Source organism: Bemisia tabaci, chromosome 10, assembly GCF_918797505.1.
Source record: "Bemisia tabaci chromosome 10, PGI_BMITA_v3".
Classification (NCBI taxonomy): domain Eukaryota; kingdom Metazoa; phylum Arthropoda; class Insecta; order Hemiptera; family Aleyrodidae; genus Bemisia; species Bemisia tabaci.
The window spans coordinates 30,911,744-30,926,118 of NC_092802.1; the positions used below are offsets into that span (position 1 = coordinate 30,911,744).

General features: G+C 38.6%; 1 protein-coding gene across 2 annotated transcripts in view; it reads left to right on the forward strand.

Annotated features, from left to right (window-relative positions):
- Nucleotides 1–14,375, forward strand: part of LOC109030917 (platelet glycoprotein 4) — a 99,854-nt gene that overhangs the window by 48,327 nt on the left and 37,152 nt on the right. For both annotated transcript variants that reach the window (XM_019042143.2, XM_019042142.2), the window contains exon 2: nucleotides 9,502–9,618. In XM_019042143.2, coding sequence (XP_018897688.2) covers nucleotides 9,528–9,618 — 91 coding nt within the window. In that variant the 5' untranslated portion in view covers nucleotides 9,502–9,527. The remainder of the gene's footprint in view (nucleotides 1–9,501; nucleotides 9,619–14,375) is intronic.

A 14,375-nucleotide genomic window follows, 5' to 3' on the forward strand; every position in this document is an offset into this window, starting at 1 on the left:
GAACTTAACTTAATTCCGAGGTTGCGAAATTGACTCAAGTAATTCAATTTTTTACGAGAATATACTCGTAAAATTTTCGTCGAAAAATTTTCTACTTTTTGCATTAGATCAGAAGAAAAATCGGTGAAATTTTCAGTAAGAAATGTCCAGACTTTTATTGGTAAAAATGCAATTTGCGGGGAGAAATTCGGCAACATTGGAATGTAGTCATGTTCTTTCGCTGGGGAAACTACGAAATACTTATTTTTATCAAAGTTAATGTGTCACAAAAATGGCACAGATGAACACAGAAATATTTGATTACATTTGATCAAAAAGAGGCGCCGTTTAAATGCTCAAAGAAGCAGTGGCAAGGTTGAATGGTCGATTATTATCGATATTTCCCCCATTGGAAGCTGTAGGAAAGCATCGATTATTAAGGTGCTCATTGCAAACAACCTGTTCATCGATTCTTCTCCATAGGTTTAAATGGCAGATCAATCTCTACATAGAAAAGCACGCTACGCCACTGTTTCAGATGCTCAAGGAACCGTAATTTTTTATACGAAATTTCGATGCAAATATTTATTAGACGTAGCGCACGTTTCAAAATCCGACCTTGTCTACTGGCCAAATCAAAATCGTTCGAAGATTTTATTTCCGACGTGACACGAAAGAGCCGGTGGCATAGCGTGTTTTGCGATATATCGATTTATCTGCCATTTAAAGCTATGGAACAGGATCGATTATCAGGGTGTTGGCAACGAACACCTTGATAATCGATTCTTTACCATAGCTGCAAATGGGGAAATATCGATAATCGATCATTCACGCCTCGCCACTGGCAAGAACGGCGAAGCGAGAGCCCTACCCGGGGTCATTCGCGAAACGATGAAACCATTTTAATTGCATCCTTCTATATCTGCCGTGAGACGGTGCCCCCCCGCAGAGGCCCCCCCCCCCCTTGAGCCTGAATTTTGCGAGGACCACGGGTTAACCTTTGCGGTCGTTAATAGCGGTCATTTCGGGAACTGCGCCAAAATTTCAGTGTTGCTACATTTTGCGGCAATGAACTAATTTTAATGGATTCTGTAGGGTGGTGAAATTTTTGGTGACACTTAAATACATGTCGAAATATGTGTCCGCCAAAATACATCTGAACGCGAGTAATCTCTGCCCGAAAAATCCAATCGATCATTTGGACTACATTTTGCAATTTGGAACCATAAATTCTAGACCGGTTTAAAAACAACGTATATGCCATTAGTTTCTCTATGCATATAAGTGTTTATCCAGAAGAGCCAGAATTTATAGTTCCAAATTGCGCAAAACGCAGTCCATTTAGAAAATGAATTTGTCATTTCGTCGCTCCTCTGACGTACGGGCGTATCTCAATTTCCACGTGAGCCGTAATCCACATATAAACCCATGCTTTCTGGGGCTCATGCGGAAAATTAGATACGCCCTTACGTCTAAAGAGCGACGATTTTTCGGACGCACGAACGTTACTTCATTTCGAAGTTGTAAAATCGATTGCAAACAATTCAATTTTTTACAAGTCCTTTTCTGTCCAAACTTCCGCTGATTTTTGTGTGCATTTATAGGAGTTTTAGTGAAAATATGACTTGCGAATGGAAATTTTGCACCGTAGGAATATTCTTACGTTCCTCTACTGAAAAACTACGGATTCCATCCCGAAAAATTTTGTCATTGTGACTCAATATCGACGAAAATAATAGTTGGACAGCGTTAAGCAGAATGGAACCAAGTTACATCAGCTTGTGAAAAATTTAATTGGACCATTTAATTTTTTTGGATGAAAACGGTAGTGCGGATTTTTGTGCAAATTTAAGTGAATATTCTGCCCGGGTCAATTTTTTCAAGGAATCCGCACAAACAGTCTCCTGTGAAAAATTAAATTGCCCAGTTAAATTTAGCAATGGCTGACGTGGCTTGGTTCCTCTCTACTAAACGCGGTCCATTCGTGAGTGTGCAGCTCGCAAAAAATGCATTAGATAATTCAAGTATACGGCCGGTGGTCATGACAACATGCAAGCTAAGATGTAAATTTTACGACCTCTTGACACGCTGGGTTCCTCTGTTCGTGACTGTTCACGGACTCAGCGTAAACTAGTTTTAATAACTGCCGTAAGATTGAAGTCCACGTTTATTACATTAAAACACCTTAATAGTTTTAGAAGGATGTCTTCGATAGACGGCTCATTAAATTGCAATTTTTCAATTTGTTTTCCCTCCGTTTTGGCTCATTAATTCTGGATCCATTCATTTTCTTAGCACAGGCGGGAGTTGTTTCCCAGATTCTGTCATTAAAAACTTCACCTGTTGCTTATGATACTTGTCATTTTGGGACATTACTCTTAAATTGTAATTGTTATTATTTTAAAACAGATGTGGTAGCTTACCCTCGATCACCACTCGCCACTTAGTAGCGGGCTCACTTCAAATTATTATGGCCATTTTGGAGTAATCCTTCATTATCAGTTGTGTTGTTTTTACTGCAGACTTATGGATGTAATGTTCCGGGTTGGTCACAAGGTGACAAGTCGCAAACCGAAACCGAAATAAAAACACGAAAAAACTAAAAAACTAAAAAACTAAGAAACTAAAACTAAAAAACCAGCAGAAGCGAACTATAACAAAAAACTGAGGAAAATAAATGGAAAAACAACGGTTGCTTCTTTATCACATTATTGTTATTATTTTTCTAAAAAAAGAAGAAGCAAAAGAACATAATGCACCAATTCCGTCGGAATGTGTAGGTATTCCTTGTATAATTTTACGAAAACAAAATAGGTGTTAGTGCTGATGATGTGAGCTTTATCCCAAAGTCGTCTCTGTCGAAATTCACCTTAAAAATCAGGTTGACCTTCAAAGGAAAACATTACGACTATGGGAACGGCGTAGCGACACGTGGATAAATAATTGAGCGAGTGGGTAGAATCGGGTGGCTTAAACGAAAGCGTTGCGGTTAAACTTATCCCCCGAGAGGCGGGGAAAACGACGTAAAATATCGCATGCAAAAAACACTAATCAAATATTTGACACGTGGAAACGAATCCATGAGTTTTGCTTATTTATAATGTCGAATGAATGATGACAGAATGATATCGTAAGCATATGCCCTTTCCTCTTTTAAAGTGTCTTATTACCATCGGTTTATTCGGATACTTTTAGAATCATGTTTGTCACAGTTTCGAAAACTGGAAGAACAGCTTTCTTGAATGACCTCGACATTTGCCCAATTCATTTTTCGGCTACCGTGATAGCGAAGATAGCAGCAAGTGCAAAAATGAAGCTTGGAGAAAATGGGCTCCATAGCGTCTAAGCCGAAAATTTTATTAAAAGAAGTCTCAATTCTCTATCACATCGCCGCCACCAATCATCCAAAAGACTCTTAGAAAGTGTGTGGATATGCTTCAAAATCGACTAATTTTATTTCAGTTTTGTAAAAATGGCATATTTTTTTTTTCATTTCAGACTAGTGTTAGGCTAATGTTAGGCAAGTGCTATCCTCTGCATGCTTTCGTGGTTGTGTTTTGGACTCACAACAAACACATTTTCAGGTCAGAAATCGGCAGAAAAGTGCGTCGTTTTACTTAAGAGCAGGCTTTTTTCATTGGCTCTCAGGAGGAATAATGCTCTTCGAGGCTTGAGAGGGTTTGTGCAAAAGTATTCACAGAACAAGCAGTTGTGAATATGAACAATGACTTTCAGACCCGAGTAGCAATGGCTCTTAAAAAAATTCTACAAAAGTTGGTCAACGAAAATGTTAAAAACTTGTAAATTTTTAGAGTTTGTAACTTTTAAGTAAAGCAATTTTTTAAATACTCGTCGCAGGAAACCCTTTTGGAGAGTTCTTCTATATAAAAAAATAGTGTTATTTTAATTAAAAGAAAACGGAAAAATTACTTGAAAAACAGCAAACTATATCCTCAATTTTTATGGGCTGCTGCAACTTTTCCTTTCATACTTTACTGTTTACCACTTTTTCTACTCGTTTCTGCCCGCAGGAAGTAATAAAAAAAAAAAAAAAATACGTACATTTTACTCAAAATTTACGTAAAAAAATTTACTAACCCTTTTTCTTCAATTTTAAGTAAAAAAGCCCCAAAATGAGTTTCCTGATACGAGTATATCAAGAGTTTTTTTTACGTAATTTTCCATTGGTTTTGAAGTACATCTTAAGTTCTCTTAAAATTTACGACAATTTTTCTCAACAGCCATTGCTACTAGGGAGGTGACTCAAATTGGCAGTCGGCAACACTGAGGCACACTAAAATATGTTTGAGGTGACGCGTGTGATGGCGACCTCGGTATAATCGCGCAAATTTCGCGGGCACGATGGAGTGAAGGTGTTGTGCTAGATGACGAGAGGAGAGGTCAGTGGTGCATTCGATAGTCGAAAATGTTGAAATTATAAAAACCGCAAATGCTACGTCCGGTTTCAGCCATAGCGCCTCATTCACGGCGTGGAATAAAATTAAGCAATTTGTGCTGTAACCTTTCCGCATCAAAGTCGCGGGAATGATCACGCGAAAGCTTCACGCTGTGATTCCTCCCTCTAATAATGAGCAAAAACGAAAACGAAAACGAATACAAGAACACAAGAATTCGCCTATCCGTGAAATCTCGCAATGCCGAAAGATCTAACATTCAGAAAGCAAAATGTAAAGATTTTCGTGGGCTCCGATTTGGGGCCGTCAGGAGGGTTGAGGAGAGCGTTACACTATATTTTGCTTTTACGTGTTACAAGATAGGGACCTACGTCACATGGCGGCACAAGGGGGAGGGGGTGCAGGGCCGGATTCAACAACTTGCCCCCCATGGGCCGCCTGTATTTTGCCGCTCCCTTCTCATTCGTTTTGAAACTCAATAAAAACCATCAAGTGAACGTGCCAGCAGGGGAGGGGTGCATAAGACGCATTTACTCGCGTTGAACACATTTTTTGGGAAAACCCTGTCAACAGTACTAGCATAAGTTCACACAACTTTGTGCGAAAGTTGAGTTTCGTAAATCTATCTCTGTGTGGACAAGGCCTTCCATTCATAAGAAATGAACGAAAAAATTATGAACGAACAAACATAAATGTGATTCAATGATTTTAACTTCCACCGCCGCGCCGCGCAGACCGCACCGTGTTTGGCGCAATGCGTGAAGTATTCCGACAGTCTTGTAGGCGCTATGCGTCTCCCGCTGATCGCACTGTGTTTGGCGCAATGCGTGAAGTACTCATGCATTCTTGTAGGCGCTATCCATTTCACGCTCACCGCAATGACTGCACTGTGCTTGATGCAATGCGTGAAGTATTCGTGCAGTCTTGTAGGCGCTAATATGTGTTACATGCCGATCGCCACGCCAAGGGCTTCTTCTTTTCATCTCAAGTCCTCGTGATAATTTCCCTCTAAGTCGCGCCGTTCCGGGCCAAATTGCGTGTTTGGTTTCTCTCTTAACTCTACTAATTAAAGGTGCTGTCTCTTGTATCACTCAGAGACGACAAAATTAGAAATTACTATACTCTCAGAAAATGAGACATTTGTCGCCTTTTCTCGTTTGTAATTTTTTTTTCTAAATCCGATTTTTCTTTATACGTACACTTAAAAAAATTGCAAATTTTTGCCGCCCCTTAGATTTGCCGCCATGGGCCGCGGCCCATGTGGCCACCCCCTTAATCCGGCCCTGAGGGGGTGGAGAGTGAAAAACGCCGAAAAAGTGCGATACGTAATTTAGGGACGGCCCCATTCATGCCAATGGCCGAATTTTGTCCCAAAAAAAGGCCGCTTTTTAAATATACTTAGGATAAGTAGCAACTGCCCTTCATTCCGTTCTAGGGTTTCTATGGGCTGATTATTGACGTTGATAGACAAAGCTATACAGACGAAGAAGAAACATTGAAAATGGAGCGATCCTGTTGGTGAAGGCAGGTAATTACAACCTAGGAGCAGTGGCGTGGCGGCGTGAATTGCGATTTATCGATTGTTAAGCCACTTAAACCTATGGTAAAGAATCAATTATTAAGGTGTTCGCTGCGAACATCCTGTCTATCGATCCTTTTCCATAGGTTTAAATGGCACAACAATCGATATATCGCAAAGCACGCCACGCCACTGGTAATAAGTAATCGACTAACTAACGGCAATCCATGAGCAGCCCCATCAGTCTATCATTTTCCTCCTTAGTCCATAAGAGTCACCCGCTTTCATCAATATGATCGATCCACTTTCTGCTTCTGTCTTCTTTATCTATCGCTTCGTCTATCAGTTTCCGTAATCAGCTCGCTGATCGACTGCGGTGCAATTTCAGCTCATCGGCGGTTGTTGCATTCCCGAGTGAAAAAGCCAACAAAATTCGCTGCAACTGCTGTGAACTTTAATACGTAAAAAAAACAAAGGTAACAACAACCAAAAATAACTACTATATACCTTTATGAATTTGGGTGAGAAAGTAATATGGAAACTTGACAATAACTCTAAAAAAGAACAATTATACCTATATTTCACTTTTGAAAATTACCTTTATGATACCTCTGTGCAGACTGCGTCACTTATGCTCTTAATTTTTTATTACTATTTTATTGATGCGCGAAGGCTAGGAAAATGTTTAATCGGCTAGAAAACGCTAATTATTTGTGTATCTCCAAATTTTTATTGTATTTTTTAGACGCAGCTCCTCACGGTTGCTCCTCTATAAGCAGTAAAAGTTTGTGCGATTATTTTTTCTCTTTCCCATTTAGAGGTCACTTGTCCTCTCACCTTTAACGCTTAATTAGTCATTTGTTTTTGAAAGGGAGCAAGTTCGTTTGCATGAGCTCTAAAGTGTATAAAACACTTGCATGCTGGGAGTAATCTAAATATGATATGATTTCCTTCGAAAATGACTGATTTAATTAAAGCAAAAGCCTTGGAATTACAAGGAAAAAGTCTACGCAACTTGAGTCCGAAGGATTAATCCATTTTCCTTTGAAAATTTTCATTTTTTCCTCTCAGATTGATCATTACAGCGACTTAAGAAAAAAATTGACTAGCGTAACGATACACTCTTGCTTTCCGAGGATAATACACTTTTCCAATGTAAAAACATTTAAAACATATGTATACTAACAAAAAGTTTCATGATTTCCTCATTTTTAATGGTAGCTTTTGCGGATTTTTCTCAAGAGCCGGAGAGCATTATGTTCAGAATTCGATCCGAAAGGCTCGTATATTTTTGGAAATGAGAATACACACGTGAATATATTAAAGGTAGGGAAAACCTGTTTGTTTGTACAACTCGTTTTCTTCCCCTATAAACTAATTCATATGTGGATTGGATTGATCATAAAATCTATTTATATTTGACTGAGATCGTCAGGGGCACAAAAAATAGTTCACTGGAACCAGGAACCCATGGCCCTGTGCTGAATCATAAAACTGATTTCTAAATTTAAAACCAGCAAGCACTGTGATAAAAACGATTTAAAATACCACTCATTTGGTTCATATTGGGCATCAAATTTTCTTGATAAATGAAAATAAATGATGCATTTAAAAAACATTCTCCGAAGCGCTTTTAAGATAAACGATTTTTAAATCCCCTGCCAACGGAATGATTTGCTAAAGTTTTAACAGATGTCAATACTCCTTGTTGTAATCTTGGGCTGGTTCTATTTATGTATCGTTTATTTCATGTAAAATTAATGATTATCGGTATTTCCGATCATTTTTTTTTTAAAATAAAGGGATGATCCCGTAGGAAGATAGTACATTTGCTTCAAACATTTTGTTTGTTCGATTAAAATGCTCTTTATCCTAGGAAGAAAACTGATGTCTTTTGAATTCAACTCGAACGAATTAAAGGGAAAACGGCCTTAACCTTAAATGTTGTACGATCAGTGGCGGGACGTGCGCGCGAATGATCGATTATCGATGTTTCCTCATTTGAAGCCATGACGAAGAATCGATTATTAAGGTGTTCGTTGCGAATATCTACTTATCGATCTTTTTCAATAGGTTTAAATGGTAGATCAATCGATGTACCTCAAAGTACGCCACGACACTGGTACGATTATGTTAAAACAAAGACCTTCTACCACGGCAGACTTTTATGAGACCAGACTTTCAACAAGGAAAGCAGGGAGCCGTTGTGATAAATAAGAAAAATCAACGAAATATACACACAGAGAGGAAAAATGTGGACCTCCGATTAAAAATGGGAAGACGACCATTAAATCTTTTATTTTAGATTATTTCCTTATCTTTTATGGTTTCGTTCTTCTTTATTTTAATTTTTTCAACGCTATAGCTTGCGTCAAAAATTCAGAGTAATTTTTAATCCATGACTGTTTGCAAAAAAAGAGGGAAAATATTTCCCTGAGATTTTTCTCTCTCTTTCCAAGTAACTCATTATATGATTTATCTTCCTCAGAAAATTCCAATAGAATCACAACCTCGACTTTAGTCAAATGTTAAATTGTGAACACAATACAAAATGTATGTTGCATAACATCTTAGCTTGACAAGCGCTTCTAATTAAAATAACTCCAATCTGATCACTCTCTCGGTACTGATTGGAGCTGAAACTCCTATAAAATCTTCATGAATCAAGATGGATATCATTTGGCAAACAATAAATCATTTTCAGCGAATGTCACATTGTGACTCACGTTTCGCGTCCTTGTGCAGCTTTGAGCAATGACACTTTGAAAGAAGTGTCAACCGAGATCTTAAAACTTCCGACATTTGAGAATATGGATTCGAGCATATAATTAGGATCATCATTTGTCGGAGATATTTTAATAATGGATTATGGAGATTGGGTCTGTGAAACAAGATCTGAGTTAAACTCTACATTGCACATTTTATCTTCAAAATCTTACCTATGCAAAACTTAACTCATACGATGAAAATTTCTCAATCACATGTGGCGGTTAATACTACGGTATTGAACATGAAAAGATAACATTTTTTAAAATTGTTTCAATTGAAAACCGTCAGTTTTAACTCAGTATTTCTGTGTTTTGAAAACGGGTTTACAAATGTTTGCGACACGGATAAGCCTTTCCCCGCAGATGAATATAAAAATTGATCTGATGCAATACTTTAATTTGACCAGAGACTATAGCCCTCCATTCCTCTATTATAAATAAATGACAATACTATCAGGGCTCCATCATCCAAAATCTTTTGGCTGTGGATGAATTTGTGAGATTAGCAAGCCTTCCGCTTGGTTAACTTGTTGCACATTCTCCTGAGTAGTTAACGAGAAGATGACTATTTCTGCTACCAAAAAAAAACCATGAACCCCCCCACCAAAAAATAGTTTCCATTAATCTTGATGGCACAGGAATTCATTTGCACTTGAATCAGATCTGATGTCTGATTATCTATTTTGCCTCAAATCGGGATAGGTCACTCTTTTTCAGGTTTCTCAATAACATCACACGTAAAAATATTTAAATGCTTTGCACATTACTGTCTCGTCATTTGCAATTTTTTTGAAGATGAATATTTATTTTCTTGTTTCAGATTTCTAGGCTGACAGATAACCGAATATGGAGGGGAATCCATTGCAGAAGGGAAGGTCACTAGAAGATCACGAACATTTAAGGATAGACAAAGAGAAGAAAAAATGCTGCACCCCATGTAAGTAATTTTATTAATTTTTTAACCCCGAGCCAAAAGATATCCAAACTCTAATTTTTGAAAAAATTCGAGTTGTGTCGTTTTAGAAATCTCCAATGACGGTTCTGTGTGTGAAAAATTTGGTAGCCCTACCTCACGCCGGTCATGAGATACGGAATTTCATAAATTGCGATTTACATTGAAATTAATGGGGCCGACGCACTGATTTTTCCTGATAACTCGAAATGACTAAAATGGAGTTAGGTACCTTTTGACTCTGGGTACTGATATGCCTTTATCAGAATTAGCCAGAGATAGAGGTTCCTCGATTCTAAACGGACCGCGTTTTGCAGAAAGGAACCAAGCCACATGAGCAATTGCCAAATTTAACTGGGCAATTAAATTTTTTACAAGAGAACGTTGAGCGAATTTATTTGAAAATTTCTAAGAATTTATTTCGTACTATGGAGAAAATTCACTGAAATTTGCACAAAAATCCGCACAACCATTTTCATGTAAAAATTAAATTGCCAAATTAAATTTGGCAATGGCTGATGTGGCTTAGTTCCTCTCTGCTAAGCGCGGTCGAAAGAGGGTGGCAAAATTTCATGCAAAATAAAATCTTGAAATTTTACGTGAAATATTTCATGAAATTTCAGAAATTTATGAAAGATATTGAAAAATACCGGTTCCTTTTCATGTTCGCAAAATGTAAAGATCGTGACCTTTTCTGCTATTTTTGTGTGCTTCAGTGCGGGTTGCATATACTCTAGCCCCTGCAAAATATGAAGTATTTCACAGCCTCGTGAAATTTCATGAAATATTCCACTGAAATTTCAAATCTTTCATTTCTTCTTACGTTTCATGCCACCCTGCTCGAAATATACCTCCTCTAATGGAGATGTTGCATGTGTGAGGATTTGCGATTTGACCATTGATTCTTATGTAAAAGTTCGCGCGAAACACATGGTGCCACTGGTTTTCTCTGAAATCATCTCCAAGCTCAAAAAAGCTCTCAAGTTGAGGCTCAAAATGGAGGGATATCCCACCTACCTGAGAGTCCACTCTACATCAAACAAACTCTCCATGCAAAGATAGGGAGCAAATACATTGCAGGGTTGCCACTTTATTTGGGGACTCCAAAACTGAAAACACGGCAACCCTGTTTTGCACCCTATCTTTGCATGGAGAGTTTGTATTGATGTAGAGGTGGACTCTCAGATAGCGTGGATATCCCCTCAATTTTGGCCTCAACTTGAGAGCTTTTTTGAGCTTGGGAGTTAATTTCAGAGAAAACCAGTGGCACCATCGTGTTCTCGTGAACTTTTACATGAGATCAATGGTCAAATCGCAAATCCTTCACACTTGCAACATCTCCATTCTATGTAAAGATATTTTTACCTGTTGGATTGGCGAAATTACTCGAGGTTCCGCACTTGTTTTGATGAAGATCCGTAGCTCGGGGCAATGGCGTTCATCTCACTTTCGTCTTATCGCATTGACCCAGTGGCCGACGGCCGCTGACGAGGCCGAAACCGGGCCGATGCCCTCCGGCGCCTGGAAACGTGAGCGCCGGCCGCTGACATAATAACCGTCTCTCATTATCACTCATTTCTCGTGTCTTCCACGCCGATCTCTCATCAGAGTTCGTTCGCCTCCGAATACTCGATCGAATTTAAAGTTTGTTTCGTTCAAAGGTCGTTAACGCCCAGTTCTTCTTAAAAAAAGGGAAAAAAAGAGAAAAAAATGGGTTTTGTTCATCTCTCAATAAATTATCCAATCCGATTGATAACTCGATGTTGGACCACTAAATGGACTACATTTTGCAATTAGGAACTATAAATTCCGACTCAGTGTAAAAACAACGTATGAATCATTAGTTTCCTTATGCACATACGTGTTTTTTACGATGAGCCAGAATTTATAGTTCCTAATTACAAAATTAAGTCCAAATAGGGTGCGAATTTAGCGTAATGATATTTCTCACTTTCGAGACGAAAGGCTGCCAAAGAAGTTGCTTGATTGGGTTCCTCCTGGGAGGAGACGAAGGGGACGCCCAATGAAAGGGTGGCGACGTGACAGGGGATTTCAGAAGAAATAAGAGTTTGTCAACTCCCTGAAGGGCTTTGAGAAGATAGGGGACTTTGGCGGCTAGGAGTCGCAGAGCGCCAGAGAGCGCTATAAAAGCGGATTTATACATACATGTTTCTCTCTTTAAGTCACATGAACTTTAATGTTCCCGACGTTAAATGCAGAGCTGAGATATTGAACTAGGTGGTTGAGACAATTACCAATTGAGACAAACATCAAATTTAAAAGTGAATACCTCCATATTACAATGTATCAGTACACCATGAACGAATGTTGACTTGCAAATACTTTTCCTGAGGATAAATGACGTGTGGAGCACGATGCGCAGTGTGAAAAAGTAACTCAGAAACTGAGAATTACACAGCTCCAAAAGCGCGACTTTTCAGAAAATCTGAGATGTCCCGGTTTCGCGCCGAACTGAATAATGTCATCCGGCACCAATGAGACTACCGCAACAGTTGGGTTGGTAACCTAATTTATCGGGATAATACCACAATTTTAAGCACCGTAATCAAGTTGGGTTTTAACCCCTACACTGGTAAAAAAAAAAACCTCTTGGTTCAAGAGTGCAGTTTCTTGTCGCCGGATTTAAGAGTCTGGACTCTTGTTTCAATGCAAAATCCGCTTGAATCAATGCAAAATCCGCTTGACACAAGAGTTCAAGACTTTTAAATCCGGCGACAAGAAACTGCACTCTTAAGTCAATGCACCGCGGCATTGGTCCAAGAGGTTTTTTTTGACCAGTGATACCTTTTTTTCCGTGGTAGCATAATGAGTATTGTTTTCGAGGCTTTGAAGTATTAATTATTCTGAAGTTGATCGAATACAGTCATTAATTTTAATTTAAGACCGTTTTTGCAATCAATTTAGGAATCTTCCACACAATCAGTCACAAGGAAATCAGCAGAAATTACGCAGCATCGCAATTGCTCTTATTGAATGCGGCTCTGACCTCTTCAATTTTATACCTCTCGTCGGGTGCGGTTTAAAAATAGGCTCTGACTCACATTTTCCGGGTTCGGTTTGCCAAATATTTTCGGTCTAGAATGTCCTCTCGAATGATCGCGGTTCTTTTTCTTTGTTCTGCCACGGGCGATTCCTTGCTCCTGATTGGTGACACGTTGTTAAACAATCGCACATTAACCAACGGCGATGTACAACGAGAACTTGGCACGCAGATTTCGACTGTCTCCTCTACTGCCGTGCTAAGGAGAAACGCCGTATGAGCCTTCAGACGATGCCAAGTTTCCTCCCACAAAAACCGAGTTTAGTGGGAAAATTGTGAATATTATTTTCCAAAAATTTCAGACAATTTTGTACGCAATTTAAACTAAAATATCTGAAAATTTCAAGGCAAAATATGCAGACATGTTGTCCAAAATACATGTTTTATCAAGAGAAATTTGGCAACCCTCGAATGTTCATACGGCGTTCTTCCTTAACACGGCAGTCTGGCGCTTGATGGATTGTTTATTCAATCCGAAACCTCGGCAAAGCAATTGACTCGCTTACTGATAGACGGGCGTGAATCTTAAAATTCATGAGCCCTGGCTTGCATTGATCATGAAGGATGCTAGGGCTCATGAGTTCTTGGACTGACGCCTGTCTAACAGAAACCGATTCAATTCTCATCGCGTACAAGCCATCATGCTCACTTGACAATGAAAGCTGTATACATTCGAATTCCTCGAAAGTTTTGTTCCAGCGTCGACCTCTTAAATACTTAGGTTTGTAAATTACATTTGGACGTATTAATGCTAAAAGAAACTATGTTTCACGCAAACCTTATTTAGATGGTTCCTTTTGGCATAAAAACGTCCATTTCAACTCTGGAGACTGATCGTGAGATCTCTTAACCAGACATCTGACGGAAATATGCAGGCATAAAGAAATGAGATTGCCAACTCTGTGGGTTCTATTTTGTCGTTTCGTTCACGGAAGAACGTAACTTCATTACAATGTTGCCAAATTTCTCCTCGGAAAGTGCATTTTATCAAGAGAATATAGGAAATTTCTTACTGATAATTTCACTGATTGTTCTTCAGATCTTATTAAAAAATCAGAAAAACTTTGGACGAAATTGAACAGGCGCATTCTTGTAAAAAATGCAATCGTTTGAGTCAACTTTGTAAACGTAGAATCGAATTTAATACCTTCGTTCGGGTTTATGGTCGTTTCTTCACCCGCTCTTATTTAAAAGGAGGCCCCGTATAATTTACGCTCTGATTCAGTAATTATTCAAAAAGTTTAAAAAAAAAACGGACTTATCTAGAGGTCATAATTTGCCAATATCCGTAATAATCAGAAAATTTGGTCAGGTATATTGCCGAACCACGACAAAAAAATGAAAATTTGGGTTGTCTAAGAGCTCATTAACATGATGATAATTATAAATGCAACCATCTACGTATTTTAAATTAATTGCGATGTTAGTGTTAATTCATGGAATGTAGATCTTTGGGTAGTTATCATTATGTTGTGCTATTGTATAATATTCAACGTGGCAACATGTATCTATGACACGCGCAGCTAACCTATTACGATAACCGAGGTCATTCGTAGACAGAACTACTGTTTTTTTGCCTCAAAACAGGTTTTTCACAATGAATCAGTAGACACGATTTAAGTGAAATAGGTAACGTTTTTATTATTGCTTTTCCAAATTTTGCATGGTAAATACTGGAATT